The sequence below is a fragment of the Lithobates pipiens genome, unplaced genomic scaffold, assembly GCF_037356315.1.
Source record: "Lithobates pipiens isolate NorthernLeopardFrog02 unplaced genomic scaffold, aLitPip1_a1.2 Scaffold_6, whole genome shotgun sequence".
Taxonomy (NCBI): Eukaryota; Metazoa; Chordata; class Amphibia; order Anura; family Ranidae; genus Lithobates; species Lithobates pipiens.
Window position 1 is genome coordinate 9,421,616 of NW_027507881.1, and position 17,982 is coordinate 9,439,597.

At 45.3% G+C, this 17,982-nt stretch overlaps 1 protein-coding gene across 2 annotated transcripts in view; it reads left to right on the forward strand.

Annotated features, from left to right (window-relative positions):
* Positions 1–17,982, forward strand: part of LOC143958220 (immunoglobulin superfamily DCC subclass member 3-like) — a 319,528-nt gene that overhangs the window by 263,366 nt on the left and 38,180 nt on the right. For both annotated transcript variants that reach the window (XR_013270102.1, XM_077467717.1), the window contains exons 10-12: positions 780–968; positions 5,827–5,931; positions 12,843–12,981. Coding sequence is in view for 1 of the 2 variants with exons in the window: in XM_077467717.1 (XP_077323843.1) it covers positions 780–968; positions 5,827–5,931; positions 12,843–12,981 (433 nt within the window). In the remaining variant the exon portion in view is untranslated. The remainder of the gene's footprint in view (positions 1–779; positions 969–5,826; positions 5,932–12,842; positions 12,982–17,982) is intronic.

Below are 17,982 nucleotides of genomic sequence, written 5' to 3' on the forward strand. Positions count from 1 at the left end.
CAAGGAATGGTGCTTAGAGGTGGGTAGGGGGTGGAACCAAGGAATGGTGCTCGGAGGTGGGTAGGGGGTGGAACCAAGGGATGGTGCTCGGAGGTGGGTAGGGGTGGAAACAAGGGATGGTGCTCGGAGGTGGGTAGGGAGTGGAACCAAGGGATGGTGCTCGGAGGTGGGTAGGGGTGGAAACAAGGGATGGTGCTCGGCGGTGGGTAGGGAGTGGAACCAAGGGATGGGGCTCGGAGGTGGGTAGGGAGTGGAACCAAGGGATGGGGCTCGGAGGTGGGTAGGGAGTGGAACCAAGGGATGGGGCTCGGAGGTGGGTAGGGAGTGGAACCAAGGAATGGTGCTCGGAGGTGGGTAGGGGGTGGAACCAAGGAATGGTGCTCGGAGGTGGGTAGGGGGTGGAACCAAGGAATGATGCTCGGAGGCGGGCACAAGAGGTGACTCAAAAGGAGAGAGTTCCTGTACCGATTCTCTGAGAAAAAAAGCCCTGTGTACACCTCATTGAAGTTTACTGTTTTGGTAACATTCCATGAATCTGATAGGACTGTCTCTGTGTAGTCTGTTGGTTCTCTAGAAATACTGGAAAATAATATATATATATTCAGGTTCCTGCAGCAAAACCCCCTATTGTAGACATTATCCCCTGTGTTCCCACATGTCCATGGGATGGTAAAATCTGGCAAGCAGAACAAGCCGACGTCTATTATAGATTGGAATGATTGTAGCACAATATCTGCACAATGCCGCATTGTTTACTGTTGCGCCCGTTGTCTTTGCAGTGCCCGCTGTGCCATCACTCTACATCAAGGTTCTGAATAGCACGGCTATCCAGGCAGCCTGGGAGCCGTCCATCAAACTGGGTCAGAACGAGGGCTTCAAGCTCTACTACCGCAAGGTGCCAACGCCGAACTACACGGGGCCCATGCTTCTGCCCAGCAACATCAAGGCGTACAACATCTGCAGACTGGGTAAGCACCCCGTATAGTGTCCTACATGCTCGCTCATGCACAATGATGTTCTCTCCAGTCCCAGCGCTCCCATATATATATATATATCATGGTTTGTACAGAGAGTGCAGACCGGCGTCTCGTACAACACCTCTGTGTCCTATAAGTCTAATCAGGCAGACGCTAAGCTTTGATTAATCTACCGGTAATAATGCCATCTGTGGGTGTATGATGTTCATGGGAACATCGCATGATTTATTAAACTGCGTCTAGAGGGTCATTTTTTGGTCCTCCCGTGATCCAGACGCTTTTCTTGTGTGCCGAATGTCCAATTTTTTATTTCTTTTTTTATCATAGATTTACCTCTATTTATAGAACGTAGACATAAACTTGGTATCTGTTTACATTCTCCGCGGCTGCCGTTCGTCCTCCTAATTTTGCTAAAGTGACATTGACATTTACAGCCGTAACGTCAATTGAAATGCCACGGCGGCAAAATGACTGCGTGATTTTATCTGCCCGCGATACCGAGTGGCATTTAAAGCTTTATCATTTATCATTGCACAAGTACAATGTGTATAGATAGGTAGGGCTAATGCAACGTGGAAAATGTGAAAGATAAAAGTAATGTTCATTTAGGAAAAACCTCACAGACCCGAGCTGAAGGACACAGGATTGTGAGCGTCGGGGGCTGGGGAATGATTCTGTGAATCATCGTTGAAGCCTGAATCGGCTTAGTGAATAGACCTAGGGGTGTAGTTAAATTTTTTTTTAAAAAGCACAGAGCTATTCGTCCCTTGAAACTGCACGTCCATTCATTCTGTGCTAATGAGGGGAAAAAAAAATCGAATGTTAGTAGGCTGGTTTTTCTCCAGGTCGAATGTGTGAGTCAGCATTTTGGCCACTAGATGGAGCTGATGATCATAGGAAAAAAAATACTATTGCTATGATCGTCAGTAGGGCTTTATTCAGCAGGAACGCAGTTCCAGGAACCTTCAGCACTGAATATACGTAAAGGCAAGGGGTACTGGGGTATGCTGGAAGGTCTAACGATTCTGGCAGGAATTTATATTTGTGTGGGGGTCTATTGTTGGTTGAGGGAAAGGTCTATTGATGCTGGCTGCTGGAGGCTCCATTGTTGCTGGGAGAGTATAATGTTGGGTAGGGGATCTATTGTTGCTGGGGTGGGTCTAGTGTTCTGGGGGGTAGATATTACTGCTGGGAGGGGGAACTATTCTTGCTGGGGTGGAGTCTATTCTTGCTGGGGAGATCTATTGTTGTTGTGGGGGTCTATTGTTGCTGGGGGGGGGTCTATTGTTGCTGAAGTGGAGTCTATTGTTGCTGGCTGCAGGGGATCTATTTTACTGTTTTTCTTGTTATCGTTAACAAATCTCATACAAATTATTTAGCACCACAAAATTATACTTGGTTCTGTACTCTCTAAAAGGGGTAGTACTGGGAGGTGGGTAGGGGGTGGAACCAAGGGACGGTGCTTAGAGGTGGGTAGGGGGTGGAACCAAGGAACGGTGCTCAGAAGTGGGTAGGAGGTGGAACCAAGGGACAGTGCTCGGAGGTGGGTAGGAGGTGGAACCAAGGGACGGTGCTCAGAGGTGGGTAGGAGGTGGAACCAAGGGACGGTGCTCAGAGGTGGGTAGGAGGTGGAACCAAGGGATGGTGCTCAGAGGTGGGTAGGAGGTGGAACCAGGGGATGGTGCTCAGAGGTGGGTAGGAGGTGGAACCAAGGGACGATGCTCAGAGGTGGGTAGGAGGTGGAACCAAGGGACGATGCTCAGAGGGGGTAGGAGGTGGAACCAAGGGACGGTGCTCAGGGGTGGTTAGGGGGCGGAGGCAGGGAGTGACTCAGAAGGGGGAAGTTCCTGCACCTATTCTCTGAGAATCAGATACATCTAGTGGCCATAAACCACACTATACCCACCCTTAGTAATTCACACATTCAACCTGGAGAGACAAACGTTATGGGCATTAATGCCCACCCTCCTTGCCATCGCACATATGCATTGACAAGATCCATAAAATGCAGAGCACGACATGGAACCTGCCGTGTCCTTTCATAATGCTGCACATCATAACCCATCAAAATCCCATGACCCATTTTCGCCTTCTCCTGGAACTTTTTCTCCTTATTTATTACCATTAAAGGGGCTTTCATTGCTTGGGGTTCTGCACTTTCTGGGTGCTCAACCTGTGGCTCTCCAGCTGTTGCAGAACTACAAGTCCCATGAGGTATTGCAAGCCTGAAAGCTACAAGCATGACTCCCAAAGGCAGAGGCATGATGGCAACAGCTGGAGGGCCACAGATTGAGCAACCTTACATGGAGAGCCTCAAGACAATCCCAGCCATAAACCTGTCCTTCTTGGCTTCTTCTGAAAATAATTGTTGCCTGGCTGTCATGCTGATCCAATGGCTTCAATCATTTTTTCAGTCACTGACTCAGAAGATGTATGCAGATCACAAATTCTAACTTAATTCCTGGATACTTGTGCAGGGTCAATGGGAAGTCATAATACTATAATTCTAGAATTGAAATGTTGAGAAATTATGATGTTGATATTTCTGGTCCTCTTGCCCTAAAATAAACTCTCATGTACTTGGTCATGTTTTGTGTCTAGACCCCTTAGTGGTGTATGACCCCATAGATGAGGTCTGACCCCATTCATGATGCCCCACTAGATATATGTTTGACCCCCTAGTGGTGTATGGCCCCCTAGATGATGTCTGACCCCCTTCATGATGCCCCTCTAGATATATGTTTGACCCCCTAGTGGTGTATGGCCCCCTATATGATGTCTGACCCCCTTCATGATGCCCCTCTAGATATATGTTTGACCCCCTAGTGGTGCATGACCCCCTAGATGATGTCTGACCCCCTTCCTGATGCCCCACTAGATATATGTTTGACCCCCTAGTGGTGTATGACCCCCTAGATGATGTCTGACCCCCTTCATGATGCCCCCCTAGATATATGTTTGACCCCCTACTGGTGTATGGCCCCCTAGATGATGTCTGACCCCCCTTCATGATGCCCCTCTAGATATATGTTTGACCCCCTAGTGGTGTATGACCCCCTAGATGATGTCTGACTCCCTTCCTGATGCCCCACTAGATATATGTTTGACCCCCTAGTGGTGTATGACCCCCTAGATGATGTCTGACTCCCTTCCTGATGCCCCTCTAGATATATGTTTGACCCCCTAGTGGTGTATGACCCCCTAGATGATGTCTGACCCCCTTCGTGATGCCCCACTAGATATATGTTTGACCCCTAGTGGTGTATAACCCCCTAGATCAGCCTTTCTCAACCTTTTCAACACAGAGGAACCCTTGAAATAGTTCTCCAGTCACAGGGAACCCCTGCTAACAATTAGAAATCTACAACTCATGATACATTAGTGTGATGGTCAGTGGGAAGAACGGTCCTAACACTTGTGGTCATTGGGAAGAATTCCCTCCTTACAGATAGCTAAAAAGATCAATGATGTTGGTGGGAACTTATCCAAGAGGCAGAAATGGCCCAATGCTGAAGGAACCCTAGGGTTCCACGGAACCCTGGTTGAGAATCACTGCCCTAGATGATGATGGATGATGATAATATTTCTGCTTGGCCATATTTTGTGTCTAGATCCTCTAGTGATGTTTAACCCCCTAATTGATGTGTGACCCCCTACATGATGTCCCATTAGATATACTGTATGTATGACCCCTTAGATGATGATGATGATGGAGGGTGATATTTTGACTATATATGATGACAATATGATATCATGTTGATATTTTTGGTCCTCTTGCCTTGCCTCTGATGTATTTGGTCATATTTTGTGTCTAGAACCCCTAGTGGTGTTTAACCCCCAGATGATGAATAACCCCCGCCCCGAGATGATGACCTCTTAGATGTATGGATGACCCCATAGATGTATAGATGATCCCCCAATGACGTAGGTTCCCTTGAAATATGTATGACCCCTTGATTATAACCCCATAGATGTGCACTATATTACCAAAAGTATTGGGACACCTGCTTTTACATACACATGAACTTTAATGGCAGTTGTCCCACCCTTTGAAGCTATAACAGCTTCAACTCTTCTGGGAAGGCTGTCCACGAGGTTTAGGAGTGTGTCTATGGGAATGTACCACCATTCTTCCAGAAGCACATTTGTGACATGGATGAGCAAGTTTGGGGTGGAGTAACTTGACTGTCCTGACCTCAACCTGATAGAAAACCTTTAAGATGAATTAGAGCGGAGTCTACGAGCCAGGCCTTCTTGTCCACATCAGTGTCTGACCTCACAAATATGCTTCTGGCAGAATGGTCAAACATTCCCAGAAGAGTTGAATCTGTTATAGCTGCAAAGGGTGGGCCAACTCAATATTGAACCCCATAGACCAATACTGGGATGCCATTAAAGTTCGTGTGGGTGTAAAAGCAGGCGTGCCAATACTTTTGGTAATATAGTTTATGTATGACCCTCTTGATGATGACCCCCCCCCAGATGTATGTATGACCCCCTAGTGATGTATGATCCCCTTAGGTGTATGTATGGTTGCCCAGATGATGACCCCCCCTAAATGTATGTATGACCCCATAATGGTGTAAGATCCCTTGGATGTATGTATGCCCCTTAGATCAGGGATCTTCAAACTATGGCCCTCCAGCTGTTGCCGAACTACAAGTCCCATGAGGCATTGTATAATTCTGACATTCACAGACATGACTAGGCATGATGGGAATTGTAGTTCCTGAACAACTGGAGGGCCGTAGTTTGAAAACCCCAGCCTTAGATGATGATGGATGATGATATTTCTGATCCTCTTGCTGTGAACTGAACTCTAATGCACTTGGTCATGTATTGTGTCTAGACCCCCTAGTGGTGTATGAGGTGAAGTTACTGGCTTATAATCAACATGGTGATGGAAACTCCACAGTTCGTTTTGTATCCTTGAAAGAGGCATCTCCCCGAGCAGGTAAATGTTCACAACACCTCTCGCCTTTCCAGATTTCTCTCCTACAAAACTGTGTATCAATGATTTGGTATGAGGGCTGACCATTGCACCACATCCCTGTATCAAAATGCTCAAATATATACAATATCTCAAAGGACAAAAAAAAAAAAATAATGGTTTGGGATTTTCAGGCCTCATGCACACTGGACGTTATAATAACGTTATAAAAACGCCAGTAGCTTTGCAGTTAGTTTTTCAACGGTTTTCAGCGTTTTTGCAATAGTGTTTTTAGCGTTTTTCAGCGTTTTTTAGCCTTAGTGTTTTTAAAGCGGAGTCTAAAAAAAAAACTAAACCTAAAAAAAAAAAACATTTTGAGGAATTTTTTCTTTCTTTCTTTTTTTTTTATACTTACCAGAATCGCCCTGTTGCTATGTACTCCTCCTAATCTGCCAATTCCTGGTCCGCGGAGCTCCTCATCACTTCCTCCCTCGCCTATGCGCCTGGGAAAGACACATTTCCCAGGAGTCTGTGGGCAGTACTGTGATGTTGCCATAACAAAGGGGCGAGACCTTCCTCCGTCGCCGCCCGTTGTTATGGCAACTTTAGAAACAATCGTGGCTACGTAGCCTGGGTCATCGGCCGATTACCCAGCATGCACCTCTCCAAAACGAATCCGGGAAGAGATCTCGATTGGGCTTCACATGCCCACAATCATGATGGCAACGGCCACAAACGGAGGCAGAAAATATTCGAGTAAGGCATTTATATTTTTTGATGGCCGGAGGGCTTGGTCTTTGTATTCACAATGGCCACCTTTTTCACTTTCCTTCTTCACTATCCCTTCCCCACTTTATTTATTTATTTTTATGTGTGTTGTGTGTCACGTTTTATGTTGTCACTGCACGTTTGGCGAGTAGGGTGTCAGTCCTCGGGCCAACCCTGATAGTCTTGTGGGAGGGTGGACATAGGCCTTCTGGCTTGGTCCGCCCTCTCTTTGGGGGTCTCCCTTCAGGGGAGCCTCTACCCTAGTACCTTGGTGGGTCTGTTTCGGCAGACCTTCCGGAGAAAGGCGGTCGTCTGGTTTCTGCCAGATGGGCCATGTATGGTACCTCAGTCCCTGTCTGGAGCCTAACGCCCCGGGGGATCAGGGTAAGGTCCTTCCTAGTGGAGGACAGCAGACACCCGTTGCATGTTTTTGTGTTCACTCTTGATGTGTGTGCACTTTTTTTGGCACCGGGTGGAAGTTTTTGGGTGTGTTTTGCACGCCACAGGCTTTTCAATAGAAAAAAATTATATTTTTTGATAAATCGATCATGATCATTGTATAATCGTTTTTGTATTTCATTTGTAATAATGCTAGGATCAATTAAAAAAAATTATAATAATTTACCGAAACTTTGCTTTAAGCATACATTTTTTTTTTTAATGGGATCAAAAATTTTAAAAAGCGCTGGTGAGCCGCATTTTTGAGCTGCGTTTTTGAGCGTTTTTATGCTTTTTTTAGATGGTGAGCTTTTTTTACAGCTGAAAAACCCCACTAGTTTTGGGTTTTTTTTACAGCCAAAAAACGCCCCAGCCAAAAACAGTTGATGGCAGCCTATGTGTGCATGAACACATGGGATAACATGCTGGAGAGCTTATTGGCTTTAGAAAAAAAAAAACATCTAAACATCTGAAGCCAAAAACAGACGGCTGTAAAAATGTCCAAAAACCTGCAGTGTGTATGAGGTCTCAAGGTGCCAAAAATAAGTACAAAACTATATTTAAAAAATAACCCAAATATACTTTATTGTGTATACAAAGAAGATATATACAGTGGTGTGAAAAAAGTGTTTGCCCCCTTCCTCATTTCCTGTTCCTTTGCATGTTTGTCACACTTAAGTGTTTCGGAACATCAAACCAATTTAAACAATAGTCAAGGACAACACAAGTAAACACAAAATGCAATTTGTAAATGAAGGTGTTTATTATTAAAGGTGAAAAAAAATCCAAACCATCATGGCCCTGTGTGAAAAAGTGATTGCCCCCCTTGTTAAAACATACTATAACTGTGGTTGTCCACACCTGAGTTCAATTTCTCTAGCCACACCCAGGCCTGATTATTGCCACACCTGTTCACAATCAAGGCATCACTTAAATAGGAGCTGCTTGACACAGTAAGGTCCACCAGAAGATCCTTAAGGCTGGGTTCACACCGCTGCGGGGGGAGAACCGGATGTGATTCGCACAGCAAATCACATCCGATCTCCGTAGCGCTGCGAGTTCAGCCATACAGATAGTATGGCTGAACTCGCAGCGGTCCCGCAGCAAACTCGCACGGGACCCTTTTTTGGGTCCGCAACGGAATCGGATCGCATGGGGGTTCACACCATGCGATCCGATTCCTGTGCGAGTCGGCAGATCGCACTGCGATATGCCGACGGATCTGGGGGTGTCATTAACATAACATTGACTCCCCCAGCCGTCCGCATAGGGCAGTGTGAACTGCCGGCGGGAGGTATGCGATGCGGGAAAACGCCGCGGATTCGCGGCGTTCCCGCATCGCAGCAATGTGAACCTAGCCTAAAAGCTACACATCATGCCGAGACCCAAAGAAATTCAGGAACAATTGAGAAAGGAAGTAATTGAGATCTATCAGTCTGGAAAGGGTTATAAAGCCATTTCCAAAGCTTTGGGAATCCAGCGAACCACAGTGAGAGCCATTATCCACAAATGGCGAAGACATGGAACAGTGGTGAACCTTCCCAGGAGTGGCCGGCCGCCCAAAATTACCCCAAGAGCGCAGCGACGACTCATCCAAGAGGTCACAAAAGACCCCACAACAACGTCCAAGGAACTGCAGGCGTCACTTGCCTCAGTTAAGGTCAGCGTTCATGCCTCCACCATCAGGAAAAGACTGGGCAAAAATGGCCTGCATGGCAGAGTTCCAAGGAGAAAACCACTGCTGAGCAAAAAGAACATCAAAGCTCGTCTCAATTTCTCCACAACACATCTTGATGATCCCCAAGACTTTTGGGACAACATTCTGTGGACCGATGAGACAAAAGTGGAACTCTTTGGAAGGTGTGTGTCCAAGTATATCTGGCGTAGAAGGAACACTGCATTTCATAAAAAGAACATTATACCAACAGTAAAATATGGTGGTGGTAGTGCGATGGTCTGGGGCTGTTTTGCTGCTTCAGGACCTGGAAGACTTGCCGTGATAAAAGGAACTATGAATTCTGCTGTCTACCAAGAGATCCTGAAGGAGAATGTCCGACCATCTGTTCGTGTACTCAAGCTGAAACGAACTTGGGTTCTGCAGCAGGACAATGATCCTAAACACACCAGCAAGTCCACCACCGAATGGCTGAAGAAAAACAAAATGAAGACTTTGGAGTGGCCTAGCCAAAGTCCTGACCTGAATCCTATTGAGATGTTGTGGTATGACCTTAAAAAGGCCGTTCATGCTCGAAAACCCTCTAATGTAACTGAATTAGGACAATTCTGCAAAGATGAGTGGGCCAAAATTCCTCCAGGACGCTGTAAAAGCCTCATTGCACGTTATCGCAAACGCTTGGTTGCAGTTGTTGCTGCTAAGGGTGGCCCAACCAGTTATTAGGTTTAGGGGGCAATCACTTTTTCCCACAGGGCCATGATGGTTTGGATTTTTTTTCACCTTTAATAATAAACACCTTCATTTACAAATTGCATTTTGTGTTTACTTGTGTTGTCCTTGACTATTGTTTAAATTGGTTTGATGTTCCGAAACACTTAAGTGTGACAAACATGCAAAGGAACAGGAAATGAGGAAGGGGGCAAACACTTTTTCACACCACTGTATATATAGATACATTATATATATATATATATATATATATATGTATATATATATAGATACATCATTATTATATATATATATATATATATATATATATATATATATATATATATATATATATATATATATATATATATTTAAAATAATTCCAAATGTAAATAGTCAGGGAATAACTCCCACTGAGCCACTTAACAGGCACTTCTCAAGATTAATGCTCTTGCATATCAAACCCACACAAATACATTTTTTGTCATATATTATTTGTTGTCAAAATCCACTTCATGCATCTATGTACAGTGGGGAAGATAATTATTTGATCCCCTGCAGATTTCGTAAGTTTGCCCACTTACAAAGAAATGAAGGGTCTATCATTTTTATCATAGGTATATTTTAAATGATAGAGACAGAATATAAACCCAAAATCCAGAAAAAAACACACAATACAAATGTTATAAACTGAATTGCATTTCAGTGAGTGAAATAAGTATTTGATCCCCAAGCAAAACATGACTTAGTACTTGGTAGAGAAACCCTTGTTGGCAAGCACAGAGGTCAGACGTTTCTTGTAGGTGGTGACCAGGTTTGCACACATCTCAGGAGGGATTTTGGTCCTCTCTTCTTTACAGATCTTCTCTAAATTCCTAAGGTTTCTTGGCTGTCCCCTGGCAACTTTCAGCTCCCTCCATAAATTTTCTGTATGATTAAGGTCTGGAGACCGACTAGGCCACTCCATGGCCTTAATGTGCTTCTTCTTGAGCCAATCCTTTATTGTCTTGACGATATTTTTTGTCATGCTGAAAGACCCATCCACCACCCATCTTCAGTGTTCTGGCTGAAGGAAGAAGGTTCTCATCCAAAATTTTACAATACGTGGCCTTGTTCATTGGTCCCTCAACGTGGCAAAGGTGGCCTGTACCTTTAGCAGAGAAACAGCCCCAAAGCATAATGTTTACACCTCTGCGCTTGACTGTAGGGATGGTGTTCTTAGGGTCATAGTCGGCATTTTTCTTCCTCCAAACACGTGAGTCGAGTTAATGCCAAAGAGCTAAATTTTGGTCTCATCTGACCACAAAACTTTCTCCCAAACCTTCTCTGAATCATTTAGTTGTTCATTGGCAAACTTCAGATGGGCCTGTACATGGGCCTTCTTGAGGAGGGGGACTCGCCGTGTTTGGAGAAAGAAAAATGCTGTCTATGACCCTAAGAACGCCATCCCTACAGTCAAGCATGGAGATGGAAACATTATGCTTTTGGGGCTATTTCTCTGCTAAAGGTACAGACCGACTTTGCTGCATTGAGGGGCCAATGGACAGGGCCAAGTATTGTAAGATCTTGGATAAGAACCTTCCCTCAGCCAGAACACTGAAGATGGGTCATGGATGGGTCTACCAGCATGAGAATGACCCAAAGCATACCGCCAAGGCAACAAAGGAGTGGCTCAAAAAGAAGCGCATTAAGGTCATGGAGCGGTCTAGCCAGTCTCCGGACCTTAATCCTATAGAAAATGTATGGAAGGAGCTGAAACTTTGAGTTGCCAAGTGACAGCCAAGAAACCTTAAGGATTTAGAGACGATCTGTAAAGAAGAGAGGACCAAAATCCCTCCTGAGATGTGTGCAAACCTGATCACCAACTACAAGAAACTTCTGACCTCTGTGCTTGCCAACAAGGGTTTCTCCACCAAGTACTAAGTCATGTTTTGCTTTGAGATCAAATACTTATTTTACTCACCGAACTGCAACTAAAATTTATAACATTTGTATCATGTTTTTTTTCTGGATTTTTGGTTGATATTCTGTCTCTATCATTTAAAATACACCTATGATAAAAATGATAGACCCTTCATTTCTTTATAAGTGGGCAAACTTCAAAAATCTGCAGGGGATCAAATAATGATTCCCCCCACCGTATGAGAAGTGACTGCAATCTCAATGCACATACAGTATTCGCCAGCACACCATGTATCATCAGATATCATCCAAAACTTTTATTGCGTAAACATCACATCACAAAGGACCAAGTGGAAAGCTTCATCAGGCAAGGGGTCCTGCGTGGCTTCGGAAACATTGCACTTGATCCTTTGTGATGTGAGGACATCTGATGATCCACGGTGAGCTGGCGAATATGTACGTTGTTTCATAACAAGCCCAGTTTCCAGCTGGCAGTTGCTACAGCACCCGCTACTGAGGAGCCTACGTCCAGGAAACACGTACAATGAAGATATGGACAATACCTTGTATTCTCAACGCGTTTCATCATTTGCTTCTTTAGGAGATCAAGGCAATCTAAAGCTGACCATACACGAGTCATTTTCTTTCATTCAACCCACTGGTTGAACAAAAGCAAATAACTTGATTCCCCCATCCACACACTCGAGATGGACAGGGGAACCCCCCCCCCACTGAGCCTTTGTATTTTGACAGCAGGGAGATTTCCCCGCCGTCAGAGTACACTCATCAGCACCGCCTGCTACAGTGCACCTTTCACTCTTTTAAATTTTACTTGCACTTACACGCCGTTCTTTTTTCTGTAACCCTAAGTTTACATCTATGCGGCTGCAGTTGATGTGTTTTCTCTTTAGCAAACTGTGAATAGCTGGTTGTTAAGGACGGTAAGCCAGCCGCCGCATCCTTAACAACCAATGAGTCTTCAGATTTTAGTGGGCTTCCATACCAGGCCACCTGCTACTACATACCCCATACGCAATCACATGGGGGGGGAGGGATCTGGATTCTTAGAAAGGACCCCCCACCCGCAGACCCCCACAACCAGGGTTGCAGGGAAGAGGCCCTTGTCCCCATCAACATATCAACATAGGGACAAGGTAATTTGGGGGCGGGGGGGCATCGGTTGTTAACCACTGGCCGCAAAATCGCGTACCTGTACGTAATTCTGCTTGGGGGATCTGTACTATTAGGGATGATTGGGGGTAATTGTGGTAAGAGGAGAACTTTGGTGAGGAGGGCAGTTTGCGATTTGGCATGTTGGCCCTAAGCTGTAGATAGCCTTGTCCCGGCACTGGATGTGGCCCCATGAATTCTGTAGTACATCATACTGTATCCTTGGTGTCAATGAACAGAATTCTAACATACTGCCTTGTATTTCTCCACATAGTACTGAATCCATCCTGTAACTGCGTCCTCGATGAGCAGAGGGCAAAATCCTCCGCCACCGGTATCATCATTGGAATTCACATTGGTGTCACCTGTATCATTTTTTGCGTCCTGTTTCTAATGTTTGGATACCGTGGAAGGTAAGACACACGAAGAAAATCACCATTTTTTTTTCTTATCATTATAGCGAGAGACAATGATAGATGGTAATAAAAAAAAAAAAAAAAGACAAATTTGGTTTCTTCCATTAAGGGACACAGGAAACATTTGGGTTATACTGCCACCTAGAGTAGGATTGGAAATTGCCAAACAAAACAACTGCAGACCAGCCCAGGATCACCTCTCCTACTACAAGCATGCCTGCGTTCTTTACTAGTGTCCTAGGGGTATGGCCATCTTTTCTACAACTCTACTGTACTTGGACCGGGGCTTTTTTTTTCGTCGGGAATGCAGTTCCGGCACCTCCAGCTCTGAATGTATGTAATGGCTAGAGGGGCTAGGGTGTGCTGGAGGGTAACCCCCAACTGATGCTGGCTGCTAGGGAATTAATTTTTTTGCATGTCTTTATGGACCTTGCTTTCTGCACTGGTGTGCAGTCATGTGGGAACGGGAAGGGGCCTCAAACTGTTCCCACAAAGTTGGGAGCAGGAAATTGTCCAAAATGTCTTAGCCCACGTACACACGGTCGGAGATTCTGCCAACCAAATCCGTCGGATTTTGCCCGTCGGATTTAGTCCGACGGATTGTGTCCGAAACTGTTGCATACACACAGTCGGGCCAAGTTGGCGAAAAATCCGATCTTTCAGAACGTGATGACGTAATTTCGTTACGATGGGACTACGTTCAGGCTAGTAGCCAATAGCTTTGATGTAGGAATTTGATCTGAGCATGCGTAGCACTTGGTCCGATCAAAATTCTCTACACATGATCGGAGTATGTCCGATCGGCCCAGTTGGTCGGGAAATATTTCCAACATGTTGGAAAATTGGGTCGGACGGAGATTCAGACGGAATCAGTCCGATGCATACCACACACAGTCGGATTATCTGACGACACGGTCCGATAAGACTCATTCCGACAGATTCTCCGACCGTGTGTACAAGGGCTTAGTGTGCTGACGCCTTAAGAGTTCCCTTCACTGGAACTAAGGGGCCAAGCCCAACCCCTGAAATACAACCCCCCACTATAATCCCCCCTCCACCAAATGATTTGGAGGGGAGGCCCAATACTTTTGGCAATATAGTGCGGATGAGCGAGTTTGCGGTGGAGGAACTTGACTGGCCTTCACAGAGTCCTGACCTCAACCCGACAAAACACCTTTGGGATGAATTAGAGCGGAGAATGTGAGCCAGGTCTTCTCGTCCAACATCACCTCACAAATGAACTTCTGGAAGAATGGTCAAACATTCCCATAGACACACTCCTAAACCTTGTGGACGGCCTTCCCAGAAGAGTTGAAGCTGTTATAGCTGCAAAGGGTGGGCCAACTCAATATTGAACCCTACGGGCTAAGACTGGGATGCCATTAAAGTTTGTGTGCGTGTAAAGGCAGGTGTCCCAATACTTTTGACAATATAGTGTATTTTACTGCTTTTCTTATTATCATTAACAAATTCAATACAAATGAATTAGCTTTACAAAATGATACTTGGTTTGATATTCCCTAACAGGGGCGATATTGGGAGGTGGGTAGGGGTGGAACCAAGGGACAGTGCTTGGAGATGGGTAGGTGGCAGGAACAAGGGGTGACTCAGAAGGGAGGAGTTAATGCACCTATACTCTGAGAAAAAAAGCCCTAAGACTAATTTTAGTACCTCACCCAGACCCCGCTTGACTGGACATGTGGAGCCAACCTGGAGGTGACCTTCAGCACTAGGATCCACATAGGGCGCTTTCCAGGATCTTTTCTGGTAAGTTAGCTGCAGAACGTTTTCCAGGTCCAAAGCCTATGGCACTGCCTTACCACTTCCCCTATCTATGAAGGCTCACTTTGTGAGTAGGCTGGTCAGGGTGAGCAATAGGAGCTACCTCAATTACTTCTGCTGATTTTGCTTTGGAAATGGTTAATGCTGTGGGACTGAGCGCTGATGTCACCCACTGGGTAGAGTATTGCTTGTACACACTCTACGCCTCCTTTCCCACCATGCAGTGTTGAAGAATCATCTACCCACTGCTATTCCTGCTTGGAAAGAGACACATGTAATGCCAATCTTTGATATGTTCCCCCCTACCTACCTATGGAGAGTTTGTTCACCTGCAGCCAGATCCCACGCCTGTGACCATGCTCTTGATACTGCTTTGCTGCAAAACTGAGGCATGTTGGTAGTGGGAGGTATTATTCTGGCATGGCCTACAGGTTTCTTATTTGCCAGGGCCCAATTCTTTTTGCAGTATAACCCAAAAGTTTAGGACTTCCTGTATTCCCTCAATGGACTCAAGAACAGGATAAGTACGGTGAATACAAAAATCATATTGGCAACAAATCTATAATGGGAAGACATACGGATCTGCAGCTTTGAGCAACTGCCCACTTTATGATGGAGGGTCTTTTAAGACAGTTTAAAACCTTGGTTATTTTTAACTTTTTTCTTAGGAACTTAAGATGCTTATAGATATTGAGTATCCACCTGATCAGGTCCCTAATTCCACCAACTGGTGTTGGTTGAACAAGTGATTGAATGGTGCCCCTATTAAGTTTCTTAGAACCCCGCCGCCGTCAGGGCTGGGCTCCTTCTACTTAACGAGCAGCTCTTTTCTTTCAATGCTCAGGATCTGCTCAGCTGTCGGTTAATTACCAGCCACTCATTGTTACCATAGTAACTCACCTGGTTAACATTAACCTGCCTCATTAGTCCAGCCTACAGCCAAACAGTTTTTGCTATTTAAGCAGCTTAGCTTATTTCCTCCTTGCCCTTGCGTGGTCTATGATCTCTAAGTGTGTTCCTTCCTGTGCTCCTGTGTATGACTTGGCCTGGCTGACTTGCCTTCCGATTCTTGTTCCTGATTTTTGCTCCTGACTACGCTGACTTCTGGTTTCTTGACCCCGGATCGTCTGATTACCCGCTCTGGCATCCAAACCCGGGCTTCTGTTTTTTGACTATGTTCTTAACTGTGATATTTTTGCCATTTCATTAAAGGTGTGATTTTAACTGCAGTTTCCGTCTCTGTCTGGTTTGTGGTTCTTGACACCCGCTCCAAATGCCCATCCAACCTGATCTGGTGGCCCACTACTCTCGGGTTCTGGCATCTGAAATGCTCATCCTCTCCTGCTCTACAGAATGGGAATTGGAGATGCTGCACTCCTAAACAGCCCATGTACCGAGTCAGTGAATGGAAAGTGACCTCAGCCTAGACTCCTCCCATTCCACTTCCCCTGAAGCTTTTAGAAAAGTTGTCCCATTGTTCTCCCCTGGATATTGTCTCCTCTGTTCTCCAGTGACAGACAATTATTAAACAGGGCACTTTGTAGACCGCTTTATCTGAGAATAGGGGTATTTTTGACCCTGAGGGTGGTCGGAACAGCCCACCAAGTCTATGGGCAGTTTATAATAGTATCTGTACTGAGGTTACTAAAAACACACAAAAGTTGCACATACCTTGGAGGCCAGTAATCTCAGAATATTCCTTCTGAAACTTTCAACTTTATCTCCTAATGTCCCTGCTTGGCCATATTGTCACATACCTGTATGAGGAGCTTGAGCTGATGCTGGTGGCCTCTTGCTCGATTCCCGTGTGAGCACCCGTGAAAGTTAAGACAGGAACTGCAAGGCCAGTGGAAGGGCGCAGGTGCCAGGAAGCTGGAACCACAGACTTGAACTTAGAACGCTGGTGTCAGGTAAGCATAAGCTCAGAGATGAGGGAACCTCAACTTCAAACAGACCAGTAGAGAGCAGAGCCAGGATCATAAGCCAAGTTCGGTAACAGCCTAGCAGGAAGGCGCTAAATCATTGAGATCAAGGTGAGAGACCAGCAGAGGCTGGCAACATGCAGACAACGAGGTATGGAATGGATAGGCAAAATCTCGGTTCGAGAGTCTAGGCTGAGGTCAGTAACGCAGGTAGACAGCAGACATAAACAGGTAGGGGTAATCCAGAGGCAGATCAGATGAAAGCCGGTCAGTGCTAAAGTCAAGCAGATTCAGGATCAAGGACAGCAGAGATACGAGCTGAAAGACCATCCAGCAATAATCCCATGCAGGGGCCAGGTTTTAAAAGACCATTAGGCACCAGTATCTTTGGTGGATGTGCCCATGCGTCCATTCTTGAGCGCTCATGGTCATGTGCATGAGCCCTTCTGCTTGCACGAGCTCTCTGAACATCAGACATGATGTTCCTGGCACATACGTCCAAAGCCTTGGTATTGACATTCCAGATTACAGGACCTCCATGGTCTCCTGAAGACATATTGAGGAATGCAGTTAAGGTCATTTTAGCTATTTTTCTTTTGGACAGGAGCACTTAAAGGTGCCTTTCTACCAGTTGTTAAAAGCAAAACCAAACTGGATCTGAGCACCACAAACCAAACCATTATTTAATTCATTTTTAATATTGAAAGCAAACCCCATCCATCCATGTCTCCCTGCTTTATTTTGTTGAGAAACCACTTTGAAACACCCCACCCCCCCCCCCCCCCCCAGCCTTTCTGGCTGTGGCCATCTCTAGTAGGATCATAACCCCCAACTTTTTGAGATGGGAATGAGTGTGGTATCATGTGTGGTATCACTGCGACCATTAGAGTGAGAGCAATAATTCTAGCCCTAGACCTTCCTTGTAACTCAAAACTGGTAACCTGTAGAAAATTTTAAATGTCGCCAATGGAGATTTTTAAGTCTCAAGTTTGTCGCCATTCTACGAGTGGGCACAATTTTGAAGCGTGACATGTTGGGTATCAATTTATTTGGCGTAACATTATCTTTCACAATATAAAAAAAAACAATTGGGCTAACTTTACTGTTTTCTTATTTTTTAATTAAAAAAAGTGTATTTTTCCACAAAAAATTGCGTTTGTAAGACCGCTGCGCAAATACGGTATAATGTTTGGGGGTTATACCGGTAAGTCATTTTAAAAATACCGATTTAAACTTGTAAACACAAAGTGCCAGAAAAAGCCTGGTCGGCACGTGGCCCGCCATAAAGGTCTCG